Source organism: Mus caroli, chromosome 15 (assembly GCF_900094665.2).
Source record: "Mus caroli chromosome 15, CAROLI_EIJ_v1.1, whole genome shotgun sequence".
In the NCBI taxonomy this organism is placed as follows: Eukaryota; Metazoa; Chordata; class Mammalia; order Rodentia; family Muridae; genus Mus; species Mus caroli.
Genome location: NC_034584.1, coordinates 91,397,904 through 91,421,545, shown reverse-complemented (window position 1 = coordinate 91,421,545; position 23,642 = coordinate 91,397,904). Strand labels below are relative to the sequence as shown.

General features: G+C 49.8%; 1 protein-coding gene and 1 non-coding gene across 2 annotated transcripts; both read left to right on the top strand.

Annotated features, from left to right (window-relative positions):
• The first annotated feature begins 2,120 nt into the window (after positions 1-2,120).
• Positions 2,121-22,767, top strand: Endou (endonuclease, poly(U) specific). The gene is made up of 10 exons (XM_021183671.1): positions 2,121-2,311; positions 6,861-6,983; positions 12,765-12,827; positions 13,265-13,405; positions 13,841-14,012; positions 14,566-14,765; positions 19,171-19,284; positions 19,892-19,998; positions 20,691-20,833; positions 21,609-22,767. Exons 1-10 carry the CDS (start codon positions 2,257-2,259, stop codon positions 21,727-21,729), a joined length of 1,239 nt encoding a protein of 412 aa, XP_021039330.1. The 5' UTR covers positions 2,121-2,256; the 3' UTR covers positions 21,730-22,767.
• On the top strand, positions 16,062-16,163 carry LOC115029531. The gene has a single exon (XR_003835092.1). It is a non-coding gene; the product is annotated as a U6 spliceosomal RNA (small nuclear RNA).
• Positions 22,768-23,642: the final 875 nt, after the last annotated feature.

Here is a 23,642-nt window from a genome sequence, read left to right as displayed (position 1 = left end):
TCTCTCTCTCTCTCTCTCTCTCTCTCTCTCTCTCTCTCTCTCTCTCTCTCTCTCTCTGTCTCTCTCTCTCTCTCTCCATCTCAACCTCTGATCCTTCCAGGTCCTGGTTCCCAGTGAGCTGGTGAGGAGAGGACTATTGCTAGGTTCTTGTGTACTTTTTACCAGCAGAGATCAATGGTTTCCAGGAGGCCAGAGAAAGAGCTTGCTATGAAAACACAAGAACCCGAGTTAGGATCCCAAAATACAAATAAAAGCCAGACACAGTAGTGCCTGAATATGCAAATCCCAGAACTCCTTTGGGAATATGGGAGGTGGTACAGACAGGAGAACGACTGGAAGCTCACAGGCCAGTGAGCCTGGCGAACACCACCAGAGATTATAGAGATCGTGTCTTAAACAAGAACCAACACCCGAAGCTGTCCTCTGACTTCTGCATGAGTACGGTAGCATGCATGTCCCTGTACTCATACGTATAAACATAGAAACACAAACATACACACAAATAGAGAGACAGGCAGACAGACTGACATACACACACACACACAGATGGAGACAGGCACATGCAGACACACACACAGAGACAGAGAGATGGAGACAGGCAGACAGGCAGATAGACAGACAGACAGATACACAGACACACAGATGAAATAGGTAGGTTGTAGGTTACCTACTACATTATTGATCTGTCAGACAGATCAATAATGAGAATAGATATATAACTCACAGAGAGAATTGTTAAGGCCTAAACCCAGTTACAATATAGCACTTAGTATAAAATGGCGGCTGGATAGCTATCATCAAATAGGATACCCACTTCCAACATTTCTGATGGCTGCCTGCCCCGAGCCCTAGCAGCCTTGGCCTCTTCCCCTTAGCATTCTTTCCCCTCACCCTTCACCATGCACCTCCCTGGATCCTTCCCCATGCTGGTCCCAGTCTTCTGGAGTTTCCATAGTGGCTCCCTGGAAAAGCTTGTCAAGATAGAAGCCTAAGTGAGCATCTAGCTGCAAGAGAGCCGAGGAGGGGAAGCGGTGGGGTTCCTAGATGACCAGCAAATAGAAAAGCCTGTCGGGGGTGCATTCCACCTTTTCCGGGTGCTTGTATACAACGCTGTGAGCATCCATCTTAATTAAGGTTTCCATTGCTGTGGTAAACCGACCCGAAACAATTTGAAGAGGAAAAGGTTTAATTTGTCTTACAAACCTCCGGTCACAACTCATCACCGAGGGCAGGAAACTAAAGTAGGAACGTAAAGGCAGGAACTTAAGTAGAAGCCATGGAGGAACACTGCTCACTGGCTTGCTCCCGTGACTTGTTCAGCCTGCTTTCTTATACAACCCAACACCACGTGGCCAAGGTTGGCACCGCCCACAGTGGGCTGGACCTCCCATGTCAGTCATCCACCACGGAAAACGCCTCACGGGTTTGCCTATGGGGGCATCTTCCCAGATGACCCTAACTTGTGCCAAGTTGCTGTAAAACCTAGCCAGAGGGGAATCCAAGTTTCTCCCCAAGTCACCTCTGCGTGAATGAGCTGCTGACTGCTGACTTAGTGTCCTGCTGTCTTTCTCTACAGATCCCTTAACTAATTTTCTCTGTGCTGGTCCATCTTAGGCTGTAAAGTCCTAGAGGTTAAGAACGAGATCTGTGAGGGGAGACGAGCAATCCAGAGAGGATGTACCTCAACCTCTTCAAGAACGATGACACTCAAGGGAAAGTCCCACAAGCACTTGGGATCACGGAAGGGATTTCTATACTGAATGAGAAACACACCAGCTATGTGAGTGGAGTCTAGAACTACAGTCTCCAGCAGGCCAGGTCTGGGACTGGGGGGTAGGTGGGTGTTTAGAATAGATCATCCAAAGAGGAACACATGAGTGCTCCTCACTTGAATAGAGAACCTGCCAAACTAGGTTCATCTTGCTGCGTCTGCTAGTGTGGCCTATTTTCTAGCTACAAATAGCAAGCATTACCTGTTTTAAACATCTGGCATGACCTGCCTGCTTAGTCACCTTCTGTTAGGCTTCAAACAGCTGTGGGGCCCCTCCTCCTCCCCCTCCTCCTCCTCTCTACCTCCTATCCATCTGTGATCCATCCCTCCCCCTTTTCCTTCCTGGAAGGATCCAGCCACACCAGATCCACAAGTCCTGGTGTCTTTAAAAGGATCGGCCTGAGGGATACGGCTCATCTGGGCACTGTGACGTTCATCTTGATTGTGGTGGGAAGTCCAACGGCCGTTCTGCTGCAGGTGGCATCATGAAGGCCCGCGTTCCTTTTATAGTGGCTATGCTCTGTGGTCTAGCCTGGGCTGGTAAGTCATTCTCTGGTGGGCACGGGCATAGGCTGGGTTGCCTAAAGAACAGAGGGCTGGGGCATAACAGGGGATGAATGATGTCCTAACCCGGTGGACCATTTGACCTGCCCTTGCTTGAGGTTACAGGATCAGGCTCTGAAGTTGGTTAATGATGTGAAGGGTTTGCAGAGTCTTGGAGGATCAGCTCCAACATCACTAGAAAATCCAGACTCCATACTTGCATAAGGTTTTGTTTTCTTGGGGCTACTACATGGTTTGGAAGGGAAGGAGGTTGCTGAGTTGGAGTTACCTGGATGCCCTTGGTCACTCGCTCTGCAGCTGCCTGGTGATAGGTGGGCGTTAGGAGATGGGTGGGCTCAGGAGGAAACCAAAGCCCCTGACTCAGAGGTGAGCCCTGTCCTACTTGGGAACGAACGAACGAATGACTGGTTAGTGTGATGGGGTGGGGGTGGGGTTGCCCCAGGTTAGGGGAGCTGAAAGGTAGAGAAGGGATGGGCCTTGCATTTGCAGGTAGTGATGGAAGGAGGTGGGGACTGGAAGAGGAAAGGGACACTTTCCTGTTCTGTAACTGTGCAAAAGCTGCTACTGCTGTGTTAATGAGCCACTAGTGGGTGGTAGGGAGGAGAGCCAAGGGAGGGGGCTGAGCTCCAGGAGAGTCAGAGTTCCTGCCATTCCAGCCTCCCAGGGTGTTCCTGCCTCGGACTGTGACAGGATCTGATAAGTCAAAGCAGGAGGAGCAGTCGAGGGCTCAGCCCGTTGGGACTTGTTGGGTCTGTAGCATAAATATTTCTAGGAGGAGCTGAATTTTGCTTATCTTCCCCATCAGGGGACGCACAGAGAAACCCCAGGGGATTCCTAAATAGGGAAGGCATGGAGGGGAAAAGTCATTCCCGTGGCTCCCAACACTACAGGCATCTCTTTGAGAACTCAGCTCTGCCTAGGGCTGGAATGGAAGAGGAGGAAGGGAAAGAAGAGGAAGCCTATGTAGGCTCGGGACCTTACCTCAGGTCTGCCCACTGAGGGAATAGAGGAGAGCGTGCGGGACTAACTAGTGTAGGAAGATGGTCAAGGAGCTTGGGATAGGACTGCGTGGGAGACATCTGGTCCTTGGAGGAGGTCCCCGAGGGCATGGCTGTAGTGGTTTCAGAGGTTCAGGCAGCCCTGGGCTACTAGGGCTGAAAGTGATGGTTAGCCTCTGCTGTTACATGGATGGGAGGTGAGGGGAGGGTGGATGGAGGGACACCAGTGGGCAGGAGTGAGCGTCCAGCATCTTCAGAGTTGGATACTGAAGTATGGGCCACACCAGGGGTCATGGCCAGGCACAGGCCATGGTCTACAAGCCAGATGCCTTCCAAGACCTTGGCTGGTTCAAGCAAGCAGAGGCAGGAAGCTGCTGGTCTCGGAGGTGAAGGTTTTTGGTTCACTGGGTTTCCATGGAAATAACATCTGGGTTTCCCTAGGAGACCATCATGTGGGGATGCCTCGGTTGCCAAAGATCCTGAGGGGTGATGTATAGGGATCTTCTGTCTATCCAGGCTTGGCACCAACCTTTATTGATGGCCAGTGGGGAAAGAGCTGTGGAGGTTGTGGCATGTGATGGTTTGAGAGGAGGCAAGGAAGTGTAGCTCTTCACGGGGGAGGGAATCGGGGTTCTGAACGGGGAGTGGAAGGGGGACCCGGGGCTGAGAGGACACACAAAATGAAGGAAGGCAGAAGAGAGGGAGAGATGAGGCAGAGGGGTGAGGGACAAAGGCTGCTGGAGCAGTGATGTCAGCCCTAGCTTGGTGAGTGAGGTTTATACAAAGGCTTTGTGACAAAGGGAGGCACTGGGTGGGAACCCAGAGTCACAGTGAGGAGTCATCTAATGTCCCCACTACAGCACACTGAGATTCCCTGTGAGGAAAAAAAAAATCCCTTCTACCCCAGCCTGCCACCCCTATGACACAGAGCTACCTTGAAGCAAAACAAATTCACAGAGGAACGTGAGACCTGCTGGCATCGGGTTCTTACTGGGGACAAAGCTCAGAGGCAGAAATGAGAAACACACACAGCATGGGCCACTGGGAGAGCTCTCCTGGGCTCCACAGCCAGCTATTCAGTCGTCCCCTACTCCTGCCAGCCCTAGAACTCACGGGGCAAATTCCACCCTTGGACTCTGCCTCGGTGGCCCATTAAGAGCAAGGCCCCTTGCTTGCTAGCATTCTTTCCCTCGGGACTCTGGGTGTTCTGCCAGGCTAGTAGGGCAAGCAGCTGACCCAGCCTTCCTGTACTGAACGTTTTTTCTTAAGACCTTAGCATTTAGGTGCCAAGTGAGATGACTTAAGATTCATGAAGGGTTCCCTGTGTGCTTGGATGCAAAAGTGGCCTTGGGCTTGGCCTCCTTTGGGGACAATCCACTGGAGCTATGCCCTGTCTTCTTGGGTGTGTTGGAGGCCCTGCACTCAATATGCAATGGCCTCGGGACCTGCTTTAACCTGGACCTGACACCTCTCAGATGTGAAGAATAGACCCATAATGATGATGATGTCAGTAAACAAACCATCCAACGCACAGGTGCTAACCACCAGCTCATGGCACGGTCCAGCTGAACCGGGGGAGGGAGTCAGACAAAGTAGTTTGTGTGCAGGTTCCCTGACCAGGATGATTGCCGCAGCCGGTCTGGACATCTGCCATCTTTGATATGAACGTGGAATGCTGCTGTTGTTTATTTACATAACAAAGACCGAAATGGTTCTGTTCTGTGTCACACGCCACAGGAAGCGCCTTGCCAATGATAACTCACTTAATTCTTATACATAGTCTATGAGATAGACTCTAATTTTTTTTTCCTATTTTTACAGATTAAGAAAACAGAGACACAGAAAGTTAAATAACTTGCCCAGGCTCGCACAGCCAGAAGGCACGATAACCAGGATTCCAATTCGGAGTCCAGCCTCACCCCGCTGTGCACCCCTCCTTAGGCACGATATAACCCCAACTCCACGTCTCACTTGAGGCAAAAATGATTCTCTCTCCCTTTCTAGTCTGGGTACATGCTCAGCTGTAAATGTCAAGTTTCATCTTGCTCCTGTCCTTGCCCAAATAGCAATACAAAAGGGTTACTTTATCAATCAATTTAGTGCAAGCCCCTCCTTGATGTAGTTCTAAGTTCACGGACAACTCCAGCCCTGTGGTCTAAGTTAGGTTTTTAAATCCTCATTGAACCAATCCAGGTGCTCATGGTCTCTCTCTCTCTCTCTCTCTCTCTCTCTCTCTCTCTCTCTCTCCCTCCCTCTTTCTTTTCTTTTTTTCCCCCTTCTTTTGAGATAAAATCTGATGCAGCTCAGGCTGACTTTGAACTTCTGTTCTCAAGGCTGGTCTTGAACACCTGACCCTCCTGCTTCTGGCTCACAAGTCCTGGCGTTATAAACAAGTGCCTGGCCTCTGACTCTGATCCTGACCTTCTGCACAGTCCTCAGGCTAATCCCCCAGCTCAGTGTTCTTGAGCCCGAGACCTCAGGAGCCACCACAAAAACATCCTCAGTCAAGAGTGGAGAGACCCCTGCTCCACCTTCCGCTCCCCATTTGCTGTCATAGTGGGCAGAGTGGGACCTGGTTTCTCTCTTAGAGTGGTTGTGTGCTTGTCTTGTTCTTTGCAGAAGTTCTGGTCATTGCCAGGTGTGGTGGCACACACCTTTAATCCAAGCTGAGGCAGGGGGGAATCTCTGAGTTCGAGGCCAGCCTGGTCTACAGAGTGAGTTCCAGGGCAGCTGGGGCTACACAGAGAAACCCTGTCTCGAAAATCAAAACAAAACTGAGAAAACAAAACATATGCCCCTTGTGACCAGAAGCTTGCCTCTGTAAGCGGTTTGTCTGGGGCATGGGATGTGGTCTGCGGTTGCATAACAGAATCCTGTCCCAAAGCCCAGTTCTCACCCACATCGGCCTCGCTCCCCACCCTAGCACAGAATGCATTCCAGAGGCTGGAAGGAGCAAAGATGTGACAGGGGAGTAGGGTGGAAAGAAGGGTGAAGGAGGGGAGGAGATGGGAGAGCAGGGAGGGGTGGCCTAGGGGAGTGGCAGAAGACTTGGAGACAGCGGCAGTGACTCCCCTTCTGGCCGCTGACCTCTTCCTTCAGCCTGGTGGGAGTTGAAAATCTGAGACATTTTCACCCCCAAATGAAGTTTTCTTTTGGTAATCTGGAAACCCTGGCTACATCCGCTGTGTCTGGGAAGTGGCGGTAGACTCTGGTCAGGCCACGGCTGTGGAGTTTTTGACAGTCTTCTTACTGCTTACACACTGCCTCTTTGCTTGTTTCTGTCATGGGGTCCTGATGTCAAGTCAACAAGCACCTGAGTCTGAGCCCCTGGTTGATGCTCTGAGACCGGGATCACGCCGGGCAGGTTGAAAGTGGAGAAGGTCTATACTGAATTGGGAGGCTGTAAGCAAGCTTGTCCTACAGGCAGCAACGACCTCCCCTATCTGTCCCTGAGCTCTCCTGCAGGGGTGATTTAGGAAAAGTGTGGGGTCCCTGAAGCGCTGAACTGGTGGCCTTGACTGTCACAGGAAACCTGGAGTCGTGCGCATCTCGCTGTCATGAGAAATTTAACCGGGATGCTGTCTGCCAGTGTGATCGTCGGTGTCCCCAGCATGATGACTGCTGTGATGACTATGAACATCTGTGCACTGGTGAGACATCTGTGGGATGAATGGTCGGAGACACAGCAGGCCAGGCTGTGTGCACGTCTGGACTGGTGTCCATATGTCCAGAGCAAGGCTGGAGACTGGGGAGAGGGTTCTAGGACCCAGGAGGAGAGCATGGAGACCAGAGACTACAAGGTTACGAGGGTCAGCGATTTGGTGATTGCTAGACTCAGGCCTTCTAAGAAGTTCCTAAAGAAAAGTAGGACAGATGCTATTGACTTGGGAACCATCGGGATTAACAATATCTTGAAAGCTTAAGTACTCCCCCCCCTGCCCCCAAATCGGAGAACAAACAAAGTGACACTTTGGTATATGTGACATTACTCACTATTGGTCACACTGGAAAGCACACGCATAAGTGGTAGGCAGCACTCACAATCTTCATGAACCAGGGAACATAGCAGGGCCTCTGTGATGTCATTACAAAGACCATGCTTCTCCAGGGAACGCACTGAACAGCCATGGCTTTCAGCTTCCTTTCCCAGGCCCGATGGAGTAGCACACTGCTTTAAATTCCTGCCCTCTGGAAGGCAGAGGCAGGGGGATCTCCATGAGTTGGAAGCCAACATGATAGATACAGTGAGTTCCAGGATAGCTGGGGGCGACATCGTGAGAATCTGTCTCAAAATAACAACAATAACAACTAACAAACAACAAAACAAAACAAAGCAAAGCAAGACACGCCCTTCCCCCAAGAGGCCGTTTATTTCCCTAGCAGCACAAATCTAAATGCATTTCTCCCTCCTCAGTAGTGGAGATTGAACAACGGGCTCAGACCTGTGAGGAAGGTACTCTTCTACTGAGCTGTATTCTCAGCTCGTTGTCTACTTTCTGTTTTGAGACAGGATATGGCTAAGTTTCCAAGGTCAGCCTTGAACTCACTATGTAGCCCAAGCTGGCCTTGAACTATGATCTTCCTCTGTAGCCTGCCAAGGATGCTAGAGTTACAGGCTTTTTACACCCAGGCCCAGCTAAGGGCATACTTGTTGACAAAATGTTTTTTAAATATTTTTTTCATTTGTGTGAGCATGTGTGAGTGAGTGTGAGAGAGTGAGTAAGTGTGTGTGTGTGTGTGTGTGTGTGTGTGTGTGTGTGTGTAGCTAAGAAGGCCAGAAGGTGTTAGCTCCCTGGAACTGGAGTTATGGGCAGCTAGCTGCAAGCCACCCAACGTGTGTGCTGGGAATCTAACTTCCTCCGGTTACGCCACTGCTCTTAACTGTTAAGCCATCTCTCCAGACCTTGAAAAATCAGTTGAACAGACTCCTTGTTTCCATGCTTGCAGTGCTGCAGACTCCCATGTGGAAGGATCATCTGCTGTTGTGACATGAAGCCTTTCTGGGTTTGCTGTCATACCATGCGGCCCATACCAGCTAGGAAAGCATAGTCACGGGTGATGGAAAGCCCAGTCATAGGTGACAGGTCTGTGTGGTTATACAGGTTGTGCCAGGTCACCTAGCTGAGCTGGCAAGCTAGAGCAAAATGCAGTGCGCATCCTTCTCACAAGATGTGAGCTCTGGAGAAGACCTTTGTTTGCTAAGAGTCCCCTACCCCCGTGCTCCTTTCGTTGCTGTTTTTTGTTTTGGGGGTGAGCACAAGGTTTCTCTGTGTAGCCCTGGCTAACTTGGAACTCACTCTGTAGGCCAGACTGGCTTCATAGTTGAAGATCTGTTTGCCTCTGCCTCCGGATTGCTAGGACTAAAGGCGTGCATCACTACTGCCTGGTGGAATGCCTTCTCTTAATTTGCTCAAAGGTGTCTTCTGTTGACCCAGCCATGTGCTCCTCCTAAGTTTGCTTCCACTCATATGAAATAGCCTTCAATTTACATAAAATGCACCTACATATCTACTTGCACAGGTCCTAATGAGCAGGCTCAGGCCCAGAGCTCACTGACAGAATCAGAACCCAGCTTTTCCTGCTGTGCCCAGCTCTGGCTCACTGGGTGAATCACTCAGCAGGTATGGAAAGGGCTGTTCACTCTGAGCCATCATGCTGGCTGACAGAGGCAAAGCCAACCTGAAAGCCATTTCAGCCCCCCGCCTTCTGATCTGCAACTCAAAGCTTTTTAATCTTTTTCTATACAAAATATCTTGGACTGGTTGAAAGTCTAGCTCAGCTCACAAAAGTCTATTCAGCATAGAATGTAGCTAGGATGCTTGTAGATTTCCAACACTTGCAACACAGCCTGGCACTAACTCAGCAATGGGTTGATCTCATCTGAGCGGATAGCCTGACTTGTGGTCCTGATGGTGATGGTGCAGGGCTAGCCAGCAATCTCACCAACAGATTCAGAGCCACCGGAGTGCTGTCCTTTCTTTGTGGGTCTGGGCAGCTGTGCTCCACCATGTGATGAGAGGGGGAGTTTAGACCCTTGGAAATAGCCTTTCCTCTTCTCCATTCTTACTAGATCCCCCTCTGCCCAGAGTCAAGGCTTTAGTCACTCAGCCTTTCTGGGAAGGGAATGGGCAGTGAGACAAACATGCTGTTCTGCCAGGTGAAGCCAGGAAGAACGGGAAGATGGCATCTCGTATCTGTTAATGCCTGAGAACGTTCTCCTGAGTCCGGCCAGCAGTTTGGGGGGTGGGGGTGCTGCCCCTCAGCTGCATGGTATCCTTTTCTTCTACCTGGATAGAAATCTTGGGTACATAATGAGCATTTTTAACTACTGTCCTTGACAGCTTCTGCGTGCCTCACTCAGACAGCAGCGAGTGAGGCAGCAGATGGGAGGGACAGCAGGAGGGACTTTCTAGGATTCAGCTCTTGGGCAGGCCTCCCGTACGAGGACTTTTGTTCTATAAGTGTTACAGCTCTTGTGTGGGTCTAGGGTACTGGTCCTCGGGGCTCTGTAAGTGTTACAGCTTTTGTGGGGGCCTGGAGTGCCAGGATCCCACAGCTGTTATATGGCTCTTAACTGAAGTTGACCCTGCAATTGGTTCTGGCCTCTATCAAGGAGTCTATCGCTGAAGAAGCAACTACTGTCTCTCTTTTTGTTCAGTCGCCTGCTTCTGCCACTTGCAAAGGTGGAACGAATCCCTGGAATGTGACAGAACTTAAGTAGGAGATCTGAGAGAGCAAATCAATGTCCCCCAAAGCCACCTCTAGCTGGTAGCTCTGTAGTTTTGGGGTTCACTGTTACATCTACAAAGGGTAAAGAAAGGTGATGAGGAGTCAGTGAAGAAAATGAATGTGGCAAAGTGACAAAGATGCTACAGAGTGGGAGGGTGTCTTAGTTAGGGTTTTACTGCTGTGAACAAATACTGTGACCATGGCAAGTCTTACAAAGGACAACATTTAATTGGGGCTGGCTTACAGGCACAGAGGTTCAGTCAGTTATCATCAAGGTGGGAACATGGCAGTGTCCAGGCAGGCATGGCGCAGGAGGGGCTGGAGTTCTACCACTTGTTCTGAAGGTAGCTAGGAGAAGACTGTCTCCCATGTGGTTAGGAGGAGGGTCTCCAAGCCCACCCCCCACAGTGACTCACTTCCTCCAACAAGACCACACCCACTCCAACAAGGCCACACCTCCTAATAGTGCCACTCCCTGGGCCAAGCGTATTCAAACCACCACAGAGGGGTTCCAAGGATCAAGCATACCACCTTGTTGCGTTATTGGCGACCTTTTATGAAACTTAGGGTGAGAACAAGATTGGAACTGAGGTCAAGTTTTATTGAGACATAATTCTGCATATGTGGCAGGCCTAACCAGTAAGAAATATTCACTTACCCTCTGCATGGTTCTTTGACCCAACAGGAGCCGTAATCATGTGTTAATGGTCCAATGAACGGAGTGGCCACATAATCCACTCATAATCCATAATGGGCCTTGACCTTACTTTTTCCCAGGAGCTAAAGCCTGTATTAAAAGCAGCACACATTTCCCATGATTCCCTTCTGCACACACTCCCTTCCCTGCTCTAGCCTGCCTAACCTCTGTCCTCTTGCTGCTGTGATGGCTATCTTAATTTTTCTGGCCCAGTTGCTGCCTTTTAATTTGGGTTCAGATCAGCCCATCGAGAGGGAGAGAGGATGCTCGGAGAGGCATTTTTCTAGGTTTAATGTCCCAGTGCCAGGACTGGCAGCACAGGTGGGCGTCTCCTGCCCAGCTCCTGAAGCCTGATGCTGTAGTTGTAGAAGAAGGAGTGTTAGCACCAGCCACAGCATGCAGATAAAGCTTGGTGCAACTTACTCCAGTTGTGGCATCGGCCTTCTGAGATAGTTACGATCATTCCTCCCTCCATCAGACCAAGCTTCTTCAACTGTTTCCACTTGGGACTCCTTTATGCCTGAGAGACTTGTACGTGACTCTGGACACATAGCTCTATAAAACAGGTATATCAAACATTCACTGTAATAGCCGAGTATGGTGGTACACACCTGTACCCTGTAGCACTTGGGAAGTGGAAGCAGAAGTTCTAGAGGTTCAAGAACATCTTTAGCTACAGAGTGAGTTTAAAGTCAGCCTGGTCTACCTGAGGGCTTGTCTCACGAAATATTTAATAAACCCAGGCCTAAGCCAGAAGAATGAGTCTGGATCTGTCCAGGGGAGACACTGGGATAACCCAAGCAGTCATGGGGAGGGGAGGGGTGGGAGGAGATCAAAGGGCCACGTAATTCATAACACTCTGCAGGCCTGAACTAGAACAGACTTGTTGGGCCTGCGGGCTGTGGCGACACGCACAGGGTATGCTGTATGTTCAGAGCCAAACCTGCAGTGAGGTCACATGACACATAATTGAATCCTGCCAGAAACACCTCAGATTCATTACATGTTTTATTTTGGGTTTAATTTTTTTTCCCCACCCATTGCCTGTCCAGAGACATTCTACTGGTGGCAAGTTCTCTGTGACCCCGTATTCAGTCATGGGAGCCTATATGAGGCTGTGTGTGACCCACAGCTAAACCTGGGTCAGGCCCGCGGGGCAAAGGCTCTGCCTCTGGTTGGCTTGGGTGTAAATTGTTACAGTCCTCAGAAGCTGGTGTTTGCACAGTGTGGTGCTAACCGTTTGAAATGGTTGTGCCAGGGACTGTGGTTTTCAGGATCCGGAGTAAGCAGCTGCCATCATCTGGTGGCTTCCTCCACACGCTGTAGCTGGCACGCAGCTAGTATGGCTAGCTGTTTTGAGAAGAGTTCTTTAACCCCAGGCATCTTAAGGCTGCCAGTTAGGGAGTCAAACTGTCCCATCCCACGCTGATTTGCGGGCAAACGTCATAAGGACCAACTAGAAGAAAGCATCCCACTATTAGCAGTGATTTTGGACAGATTTTAAACTGTGCTTCAACCATACTTAACACCTGCCCAGCCCCCCAGGGAGAGGTGGGTCCCCAGTCACCCTCTTAATAGGGACAGGATGTTTTCAACTGAAAGTCTCCCCTCATTTGGAGAATGCTAAACTGCTCTATTCATATGGGGCAACTCAAGTTGGTTTTCAATCCAGAAGGGGCTTCCCTGTCTCTTCCTTTTTATTTTACATATTTTTCTTTTTATATCTTTTGGGTGCAGTGGGCACCAAATGCCAGAATGGTAGGAAATTTGTCACCTGGGGAAATTATTTTTGTTTTGTTTTGTTTAAGTTTTCTGTCATCTGACCTTGGAAAGCCTTCCATTTTTTCAGTCCTCAGCCTCCTGTGTCAGATTGGGGGGCTGGGGTGGGATGTGCGAATACCCTTTCAACACACGTGCTTGCCTCCAGGGTAGGAAGACCAGCAATGGGGGGAAAGCTGGAGGGAAATCCCAGCATGGATGGTGACTTTATTTTCCTATGTCATAGCTGAAGAAGGAGCCCCAGAGCCAAAGGCATTCCTGGATCCAGAGGACGAGATCCCAACCAGCCGTAAGCCTGAAGCCCAGATGGGGACACCCAGGGGTGACAAGGGGAGAGGGTGCCTCACTAGGGGCAAGGACCCAGGCCTAAGCCAGAAGAATCAATCTGGACCTATCCAGGGGAGACACTGGCGTGATCCAAGCAGCCAAGGGGATGGGAGGGGTGGCCAGGAAAGCATCTGAGGCCTGAGGAGGGAAATGAAGGAGATTTTATTTTTAGAGTGGGGAGATTATAAAAACAACAGGCCAGAGTAGAGTCCAGCATCAGAAAGCGAAGGATTTCCTGACTGCAGAGTGTGCAAGAAGCTAAGCTTGTTTGTTGTTGTTGGTGGTGGTTTTTTCCAGGAGACCTTTAGTAAGGAGCCTAGCTAAGGGTGTGGGTAGAAGGGCTGGTCTTTAGGCTTCTAGCAGGTTGCCAGGGACCCAACCCCCTCTCTGTCCTCTTAGACCTCTACTCTGCACCGAGCTCCTGCCAGGGCCGCTGCCGGGAAGCCTACGACAAGCACCACCCTTGCCACTGTAATGACCGCTGCCCAGAGTTTGGAAACTGCTGTGAGGATTTTGACAGCCTGTGTGGTGGTGATCATGGTCAGTCTGCTCCGTCAGCCTAGCCCCAGACACGCGGGAACAGTCTAGAGTTCTCTCAGTGTAGTCCTTGGACCGGCAGCAGCAGCTGAGAATCCTTAGGAGAGGATACTCCAGACCTGCTGCTCAGAAACTCTGGACTAGGCTAGCCAATTGGATAAGCCCTCCAGGCGATTGTGATGCCTGCCTCGGTCTGGGAGCCTTGGTGCAGAAGGGTGATATGGACATTCTGGGCACATCATGGCCGGGACACGTGCTGGCCTCAGGGGTCTTTTACCGTCCCGCCCTCTAACTACAGAATACTGGGCAGTGTTAACTTATCACTAGAGCAAGCTTCCAGAAGGGGACAAGAGGGGGACAAGGGGGACTCTACTGATCTTCAGACAGTTGGTGCTCTGCCTCTCTCTAGTTCTCATGCCACCTCCCAATTCCTCTCAGAGGGTTTCTCCCACAGCAGCGATGCCGTCACTAAGGAGGAGCTTGAGAGCATCTCCGAGACCATCTACAGGGTAGATACCAACAAAGCCCAGAAGGAAGACATTGTGCTCAACAGTCAGAACCGGATCTCCCCATCAGAGACAGGGAACCAAGTGGATCAATGCCCAGAGCCGTGAGTGCCCCTCACCCTGTCTCTCCTCCACCCTCACTTCCTTTGACTCCTTGGCTCTTTGCTCCTCAAGTCAGGCAAATGCACAGGGAGATGATGTCCCTCTGACCTGGACAACTGGTGTCCAGAAACAAAGAAGTCACCTTGAGTGTAGGTGGCTGTATAGCCAGGTTCCTGTGGCTGGCCTTCCAAGAGGTGAGATGGAAGGAAACAGACCTCAGAGTTGGCTGTCAAAAGTAACTCAGTCCGGGGACGGTGATGCACTCCTGTAATCCCTGCACTTGGGTAACCAAGGCAAATGGATCTCTATGAATTCCAGACCAGCCTGGTCTACGAAGTAAATTCCAGGACAACCAGGCTACATAGAAAAACCCTAACTCAAAACCCCAAACCAAACTAAATCACAAAAACAACACCCAACTCCCCAAAAACACCTCAAGTCGCCCCTAGCTCCTGAAGCCATCTCTATGTCCTGCCCCTGGTCTTTCTGGAAGATTGGAGGAGAGTTTCAAGTGCACATTCAGGTCTCTCAATGGGTCTCCATCCACTTGCCCAGGCTCTTCACTTACGTCAACGAGAAGCTGTTCTCCAAGCCTACCTATGCAGCCTTTATCAACTTACTCAACAATTACCAGCGGGCCACAGGCCACGGGGAGCATTTCAGTGCCCAGCAGCTGGAGGAACAGGGTGTCTTCCTCAGGGAGGTCATGAAGACAGCTGTCATGAAGGAGCTCTATAGCTTTCTCCATCACCAAAGTGAGTGTGCCTTCTCTGCTGCTCAGAGCTGTGGGATAAGGCGTCTCCAGGAGAACCAGACACCGCTGAGGTCTCTGTGGGAGTGGGGGTGGGGTGGGGTGGGTCAGGGTGTGAGAGCAAGCAATGGAGACTAGTAACATCCAGAAACGGCCACAGACAAGCCACTGAGATCAGGGCCCTAGCAGGAGCAGAATGGCCTTCTGGCTTGCCTATAATATATATCCCATCTTTTGACTGGATGTCACGTATCTTGTGAGTTGTCTACCTTCTGAAGGGGCTGAGGGTCCCCATCCCCAACTCTTCTCCTACTCTGGGCATTTTAAAGTCACCTCACCAATCCCAGAGTCACATTAGAAGCCATGTTTTTGGGTTCCCTCCACCTCCTTCTGGGCAGTAACAGGGAACCAGCCAAGGCTCAGAGAGCCTGTCTCTTGGTAAGAGGTCTGGCTGGACCACCTCAGATACAGATTCATGCAAATCAGACCAAAAAAGGTTTTGGCTTTGGGACTTCTTGGCTCTGGGTTCTGTTTGTTAGTGTGCCCCAGATTCCTTTCCTGAACTCTGGCAAGCTGGATTCTGTCTCAGACGCGGATCAGTATGGGTCTCCGTGGCTGGCCCTGGGGACTGCATCCAGGCAAACCTGTCTGCAACCTTAGACAACAACAGTTACTAACTGTTGTTAGAGGTGAAATGTGGGATTCTCTAAGACACACGCAATCCTGGGATGCCCCCTGGTGCCTGCTCTGCAGTAAATGCACAAGAGACAGGCATGCCGGTGTTTCTCAACCTTTGGAACGCTGCTACCCTTAAATACGTTCCTTATGTTGTGTCAACCCCCAACCATAAAATTATTTTCCTTGCTACTCCATAACAGTAATTTTACTACTGTTATGAATCATAATGTAAACATGTTTTTAGAGATGATGGTTTGCCAAAGAGGTAAGGCTGAGAACCACTGGGCTAAGTAAGCCCTTGGTTCTTAGTAAGAGAACTGGAAGTCTAGTCAGGCCGAAAGTCCTAAGAGAGCAAGGGACCGGAAGCCGTTTTTCCAACACTTAGCTCAGGCTTCGCAGCACTCATCCCCTCTCCCTCACCCTGGATCTGCTATTCTGTTATGTTTACGAAGGCTCCAATGGCTCAAGCCAGCATATCTTTAGAGTTTGAGATATTTGAATATGGCTGAAAATAACTCAGGTCAGACAGACTTGGTTTGAGTTCTGTTACCGCCTGTGTGATTGTGGTGTTATAGTGTCAAGGAGCACCCCAAATTCCACGTTATTAGAAACGTAATCTCATGCTCGCTTCGGCAGGACATATACTAAAATTGGAATGATACAGAGATTAGCATGGCCCCTGCGCAAATATGACACGCAAATTTGTGAAGCGTTCCATATTTAAAAAAACAAAACAAAACAAACAAAAACAACAACAAAAACAAACAAAAAAAAGAAACGTAATCTCAGCCAGGTGGAGGTGGTGGTGGCAGCAGCGGTGCACGCCTTTAATTCCAGCACTCGGGAGGCAGAGGCAGGCGGATCTCTGTGAGCTCTGAGCCATCCTCGTCTACAATGCGAGTTCCAGGACAGCTAGGGCTCCACAGAGAAACCTTGTCTTGGACTCCCTCCCACCCACCCACCAAACAAACAAACAAATCCCATAATCTCTAGTGCCGTGTGTATTAACGGTGACTAGAGGTGAGAACTTAGGGAGCTGACTCAGCTTCCGATTCATGGATTATCATTTATTATAGACTCCACCCCTCTTTAGTGTACCTGCTTCTCCTGGCCCTTCTCAGATGCCAGCACTCGATATTTGATTTCCTAAACTCCAGAATGTGAGTTAACCCAACGGCTACTCAATATAAATCATGTGGTGGCAGGGATGTGGCTTGGCAGTACATGGCAGACCTGCACAGTTTGGATGTCACCTCTCCCAGTCTTAGCTGTGACAGGAGGTCTTTGAGGACTGATGCTTGCGGAGCATCAAAGAGGAAGCCCAGCAAGTACTAATAAGGATAGCTATTCGGTCTGTGAAGCCGGTCTGTTATCATGTCTACTCAGGCTTGTTTCCCATCAGCGTTCTAAGTCCTTGAAAGGAGAGAATATTCCTGGTATCTGTTTTGGATCCTCCACATAATTCTGGAAGTCCCTGATTTAAAACTTCAGCTCTGACCTTCCTCCTTGGGGCCCAGTGGCCTTCTCAACAACTCTACTCAGCTATTTACATATCACGGTGTAAAGAGAAAGAACTCACTGTTCCCACCTCTTCCCCAGACCTGCTCCTCCCTTGGTCTTCTCATCTCAGAAACATTGCCATAATCCATCAGCTCTCATGCCTGAAGCCTAGGAGTTAGGGTGTGTGTGTATGTGTATGTCTGTGAGTATGTGCCTGTGTGTATGTGTATGTGTGTCTATGTTAATATGTGTGTGTATGTATATGTATATCTGTGTGTATGTATATCTGTGTGTTTATTGTGTGTATATCTATGTATATATCTATGTGTATGTGTATATGCATATGTTTGTTATGTATGTATGTGTATATGTATGTCTATGTGTCTATAGTTGCTCCCTCCCCCCAAAAAACCCTTCATGTCTATTGCCTTGTCCATTCATGTCACATCCACTGTCTTAGTTAGATTTCTGTTGCTGTGATAAACACCATCGCCAAAGACAACTTGGGAAGGAAAGCATTTATTTCATCTGACATGTCCAGCCCAACGCTGAGCAAAGCCAAGGCAGGAAACTGGAGGCAGGAGTTTGCTAAAAACAAAACAAAACAAAACAAAACAACAACAACAACAAAACACACACAACCCCCAAAAAACAACCATGGAGGGCCACTGTGTCCTGGCTTGCTCCATATGCTCTTTTAGAGACCCCCAGGATCACCTGCCCAGGGACAGCACTGCCCACAGTGGGCAATCATCAATTAAGAAAACGCCTTCAGGCCAGTCTGACAGGCACTATCTAGATTGAGGTTCCCTCTTCTCAGATGACTCTAGCTTGTGTCAAGTTGATAAAAAACCAACCAGGCCACTGTCTACCACAAAGAACCTGCCATGATGTAAGAGTTCCATCTTCGAAGCCATATTCTGTGGGGTCAAGTGCAGTGGCTAACAGTGTGTGTCCTCTTGCATGAGTTTTGTGACTTTTGTCTACCTCAGTTTCTGCATCTCCAAGTTCAGGCTGGCAAGTATCATTAGTTATGTGAAGATTCAGGGTTGCTACAGATTCACTTGATGCACTGGTGTGCATACAGCTAGTGTGAATGTGGCTAGTGTGAATACAGCTAGTGTGAATGCGGCTGGTGTGAATGTGGCCAGTGTGAATGCAGCCCGTGTGAATACAGCTAGTGTAAATGCAGCTAGAGTGAATGCAGCTAGTGTGAATACAGCTAGTGTGAATGTGGCTAGTGTGAATACAGCTAGTGTGAATGCAGCTAGTGTGAATATAGCTAGTGTGAATACAGCTAGTGTGAATGCGGCTAGTGTGAATGTGACTAGTGTGAATATAACTAGTGTGAATATGACTAGTGTGAATTCAGCTAGTGTGAATGCGGCTAGTGTGAATATAGCTAGTGTGAATACAGCTAGTGTGAATGTGGCTAGTGTGAATGTGACTAGTGTGAATATGACTAGTGTGAATACAGCTAGTGTGAATGCAGCTAGTGTGAATATAGCTAGTGTGAATGCAGCTTCTGCTCCATAGAGCTGTGCTGTTGGTGTATTGTTGCTAGAGTAATATCTCTGGAGTAGATCTGGCCTTACTGCTGTGGCTTGAAGGATCTGGGTGCTGCTTCCTTCTCTGACTTGACTTTCTCCCCTCCTGCTCACTGTCTTCTGGAAATGTCTCCTCAGATCTCTGAGTAGAGAAATCCTTATCCTGCAGGTATCTGGTGACTAACAGCCCCACTTCCTGGCCCAGCTCCAACTCCTTTGCCTTGGGAGGTAGGGGTAGGCAGAGCTCTGTGAGTTCAAGGCCTGTCTGTTTTACATATCTCATTCCAGAACACACAGGGCTTCTTAATGAGACCCCCATCTAAAACAACAACAAAAAACCAAACCCCGAAACACACAGGTTTGACTCCCATCTCCTCCTCACGTTGTCATAGGGTAGACTTTGTACTAATCTGAGACATTAGTTATTATTTTTGTTTATTATTCATGCCTTCCCATGAAAAGCAAGCTGTAGAGACAGACCCCGTGTGTGCGCCCGTGTGCGCGTGTGCGCGCGCTCAGGTGCACACGTGCATACTCCTCAGCCCATTGACCATGTATAATGAGTGTCTGGCCATACCCGCTGAACCCCTGCCTCTCTTGATGCTCTGGAACAGGTATCCTTCCTCGCTTCCCAGGACCTGACCCACCTCCTTCCTGAAGAGTTCTCTGTTTTTCTTTCCACAGACCGTTACAGCTCAGAACAAGAATTCGTGGACGATTTGAAGAACATGTGGTTTGGGCTGTACTCGAGAGGCAATGATGAAGGGGACTCGAGTGGCTTTGAACATGTCTTCTCTGGTAGGCTTCTCTGCTTGGCGGGGAAGAGTGGGAGGGACAAAGATGTCTGCTTCGGGTCTGCACAGCCCTGAGCATTGGTTAACAGGCCACCAACCCACCGAGCAGGGAGGGACTCCCAGGCCAACTGTGAAGGCATCTGAGAAGTCATGCTGAGGAATGCCAATCGCTTTAGAATATCTAAGAGGGCAACACCAGCCTTGAGTTTCCAGGGTTCTGTCTAGTGTGAGCAAGTGTTTACTGGCTCATCTGCCTCTGAGCATTCTCTGGTTCTATCGTTTGCTTAGGGACTTCCTACAGAGACAATTGTGTCCCTTCATCCCTGAAAGTTCCTACAGAGCCTGGCTTGATCCTTCACAAACAGTCAGAGGAATATGCCAGGGAGGTGGATTGTCTAGGAGAAAGGAGTCTCCTGAGGTCATGAGCCAAAATAGAAAGGATAAGCATATGAGGGTGTCAGGCATGGTACCAAGTAAGCTGGTGAATATTCTAGAAGTCAGAGCCTGGACATTGAAGACAGGCTTGGTGTGGAGCAGTAGAAAGGGGATTGTGGAGGGGAGGATGGAAAGGGAGCCCACACCACCCACCCACCTTGGACTCTTCATTACAGGCGAGGTGAAGAAAGGCAAGGTCACTGGCTTTCATAACTGGATCCGCTTCTACCTGCAGGAGAAGGAGGGTCTGCTCGACTACTACAGTCACAACTACGACGGGCCTGTGAGTACCTGGGCTGGAGGAGTCTGGGTGGCGCCTGGGCTTCCTGCTCTTCCCCTGCCTTCCAAGCAGTCAGACCTGCTTCTCACTCTGGCCCTCACAACCTCCCAACAGGGGATAGGGACATCACGTCCTCATCTGGTAGAGAGCAGATTTCTACCCCAATACCAACAGTAAAGTCTCCAAACCTGCTGGAGACAGGAGGCAGAGGGCTCCAGCTCCTAGGGGAAGGTCAAGGTCAAGGGTCAAGGCTTTAAAGTAGAGAACAAAGACCTACACTCCCCCCCACTCCCATCCCCCTCCCACCCCCCACTCCCCCCGGCCTGGATGTCCTTGAAGGAAGACCGGAGTGTTCAGCCTGGCTAACTGAGCTAATCTGCATGTTTCATTTGAAACTTTTGCTGTCCTACACCAGAAGACGATTTGGGGGCAATGAACTGACCTCCTGCATGTGGAGGGCCATAGGGAACAGGTGTCCCTGTATTCTGGCTTGAGCCCGTGGATGTTACAGTGACCTTGCAGCTCGTAGTTTCAGACAGTGGGTCTGAGCGGGACTCAGACACTCTGTACAGTAGACTGTCCCTTCCGTCTTTTTAAGGAAGCCAATGTCTCCTCATAGACCTGCATACATACTAGCTGAGTGTTGGAGCCTGCCTGGTTCTGTCACGTAACCTTGGCTGTCCTTTCCTCTGCAGTGGGACTCCTACCCCGATGTCCTGGCCATGCAGTTCAATTGGGATGGCTACTACAAAGAAGTGGGTTCCGTCTTCATTGGCAGCAGCCCTGAGTTTGAGTTTGCCCTTTACTCTCTGTGCTTCATCACCAGGCCAGGCAAAAAGTGAGTGCTGGGTGACCAAGGGACTGTAGCAGGAGGGGTGTCTCTGACGGTTGCCATCCAGGATAGCATCAGGAGAATGTGAGTCTGCCCGGGCACTCGGAAACCACTGTTCTCCCCGTCAGTGGTTAAGTAGTTAGATTAGCCTGGTAGTGGCCAGTCTTCATCGAGCAGTGGAACCGTCTCCTGCCTTTTTCCCTCCTTAAGTGGAGCATTCGAGAAGCCAGCAGTGTGATTGCCCTGCCTCCCTGAGCCTCCCTGGGCCTCCCTGGTTGGCACATGAGGCTGTTTGGGAGAACCAGAGAGTCCCAAAGAAAACAGTTGATAATAACTGGTCTCTGTCATTTGAGAACTTGTTTTGGGTCCTAATACTTTTTGTTTTTTTTTTTTTGGGGGGGGGGCTCTGCTTCACCATGGACCCAGGGTTACAGATCTCTTGCCTCACAGCCTCTCAAGTGCTGGATGTGTGCCGCAGTGCCTTGCTCTAGTCCTATTACTCTTGAAGCAGAAAGCAAACACCTAATTTCCGAAGCATTCGGCTCGAGGCATGCAGAGTATTGCTCTGGGAGGGACAAGGGCATTGTCCCAGAGGCAGAGAGACACCAAGGTCTGGGCTTGGAAAGCTTGCTGAAAACAGGGAGTTGGAGCAGGGACTTTGGAATGCAGGTCACTCTGTCTGGGAGGCTGGGGCCCTTCTGCTGGGATGAGTAGATCTTCCCCGTCTGGAAGTAGTGAAGTTGTGGGCTCCACTAATTCAGTTCATGATCTTTCCCTACAGGTGCCATCTGAGCCTGGGTGGCTATCCTTTGTCCATCCAGACCTACACCTGGGATAAGACCACCTACGGAAATGGCAAGAAGTACATTGCCACAGCCTACGTGGTGTCTTCTTCCCAATAGAGCCTGCAGCCAGCTGGGGTCTGTGGGCAGAGGGCCAAGCAGGGTCCTGGTGCTATTTGCTCGTTACTGGGGAGGGGAGGGAGGAGTCTGGGAGGAATCCCAGAGCTCAGTTTTGTAAAAGGAATCTCGAATCTAGAAATGCCCACTTGTGAGAGAAAAAAAAAAAAAAAGAAAAAGAAAAAGAAAAAGATATAATTAGAAAAATGCAGAGAATCAGCCAAACCTTTGTCTCTCTGTATTTTGGCAACATGAACTGCGAAACAGAGCTCTCTCTGCCTAGAGAAAGGAGCGGCCCTCAAGATCTCTTTGCTGTGTAGTGGAGCCATGAGCAAGTCCTTGGCCCCACACTTCCCTCTAATGTGAAGGGGAGGGGTCTGCCCCTTTCCCTCCTTGGGGCTGGGGGTTGGGGGGAGGCTGAAGGTATTATGACTGCGAAGGTGTCTTCAGTTGTTTTTAGGGAGAACAGGTAGTAGAAATTCAGGATTACCAGTGGCCACCAGTGCACACACTCTGCAGCTGTGACTCAGCCTTGTGTAGGGTCCCAAAGAAGCAAGCCTTAGAACCAAGCAGGTGAATCTTAGAGAGTCAGCCAAGGACAGTGCAGAGTCACGGGTTGGGAGGTATGTGGGCTAGGGTATGTGGTTTCCTCAGTCCTAAACGTCTGTGTGGCCAACTCAGCATCTGCTTCCAGAAGTTTCCCACTTGGAGATGTTCAGTGCAGTTACAGACATGCATTTGATTCCATAGTTTTGTTTCATTTCAAAAGAATTCCCCTCACAGGAGGATGGCTGAGCATCAAAGGAGGACAACCATCTATAACTTGGTGTCATTGACAACTATATTAATGTTTATCCAGCTGCCATAGTTTGAAACATTCTGGGCTGGGAGAAGAGGGACCCCGGGGTTTCTAATTTCAACCCCAAATGACATGTTTATTTGCGCCTGATGCTCAGGAGCCAGATGCGGACCCCGCAGAGCCAGGCTTGTACCACAGCTCAGAGGCGTCAAGTTTCCAATTAAAGCCACTGGAGAAAACCTGAAATGTGTCTCATCCTTGTATTTATTGATCTTGATTGCCAGTCTCTGACCTCCTCCCCGGAGCAGGACTGGGATGCTTTGCAGTCTGGCTCGTGAATGTGCTATCTCGATGCAGCAGCTGAGGCTCAGCAAGTCTCTATCCTGGGGAGTAAGAAAAGAATTCTTCAGGTACACCTGTCACATGAGTTAAGACATGTGAGGGAGGGACGGAGGCTCAGGTACACCTGTCACACGACTTAAGACATGTGAGGGAGGGACGGAGGCTGGTGGCTTCAGCCCCAGTAATCTGTCCCCTGACCACATACGTGAGGCGCAGAAGGATGCTCAGAGCCAGCTTCTGTGGCTGCAGGGTTGATGGAGTGGAAGGAAGGCAGGGGCTGGACAGACAGATCAGACTGTTTAGGCCAAAGTGTGAGGAAGACGTCAGGCAGGACTAACTCCTTCGAGGCACAGAGCCAAAGATGGATGTAGCAGGGCCTTGTGCTGCCCTCCCTAGGAGTTGTCTCTGGTCCGGTGGGCAAGAGAAGGGTTAGGGGGACTTGATAGTCAAAGTATAGAAACTGAAGTTAGGTCGCCATGTGTCTAACCAGGGTCTGCCCACATGGATAGACTTCTTATTCAGATCAGTGTCTTTAACAGTAACACAAGGAAGCTACTAATTACCAGTGTGAAATTAGCAATGGGAAAACAACACGCCATTCTTTTCAGCTTTTTGTTATTCTTGGTTTATTTTATTTTAGTTTGGAGATGGGGGTAGCTGCAGCCCTGGCTATCCTGAAACTGACTAGGTAGACCAGGCTGGCCTTGAACTCACGGAGATCTGCTTGCCTCTGTTTCCCCCAGTGCTGGGATGAAAGTTGTTGGATACCACATTT

Coding starts and splice junctions, on each gene's coding strand:
- Endou (XM_021183671.1), top strand. CDS start 2,257: ATGAAGGCCCGCGTTCCTTTTATAGTGGCTATGCTCTGTGGTCTAGCC. Junction 6,984..12,764: donor CTATGAACATCTGTGCACTG/GTGAGACATCTG, acceptor CCTATGTCATAG/CTGAAGAAGGAGCCCCAGAG. Junction 13,406..13,840: donor CCTGTGTGGTGGTGATCATG/GTCAGTCTGCTC, acceptor AATTCCTCTCAG/AGGGTTTCTCCCACAGCAGC.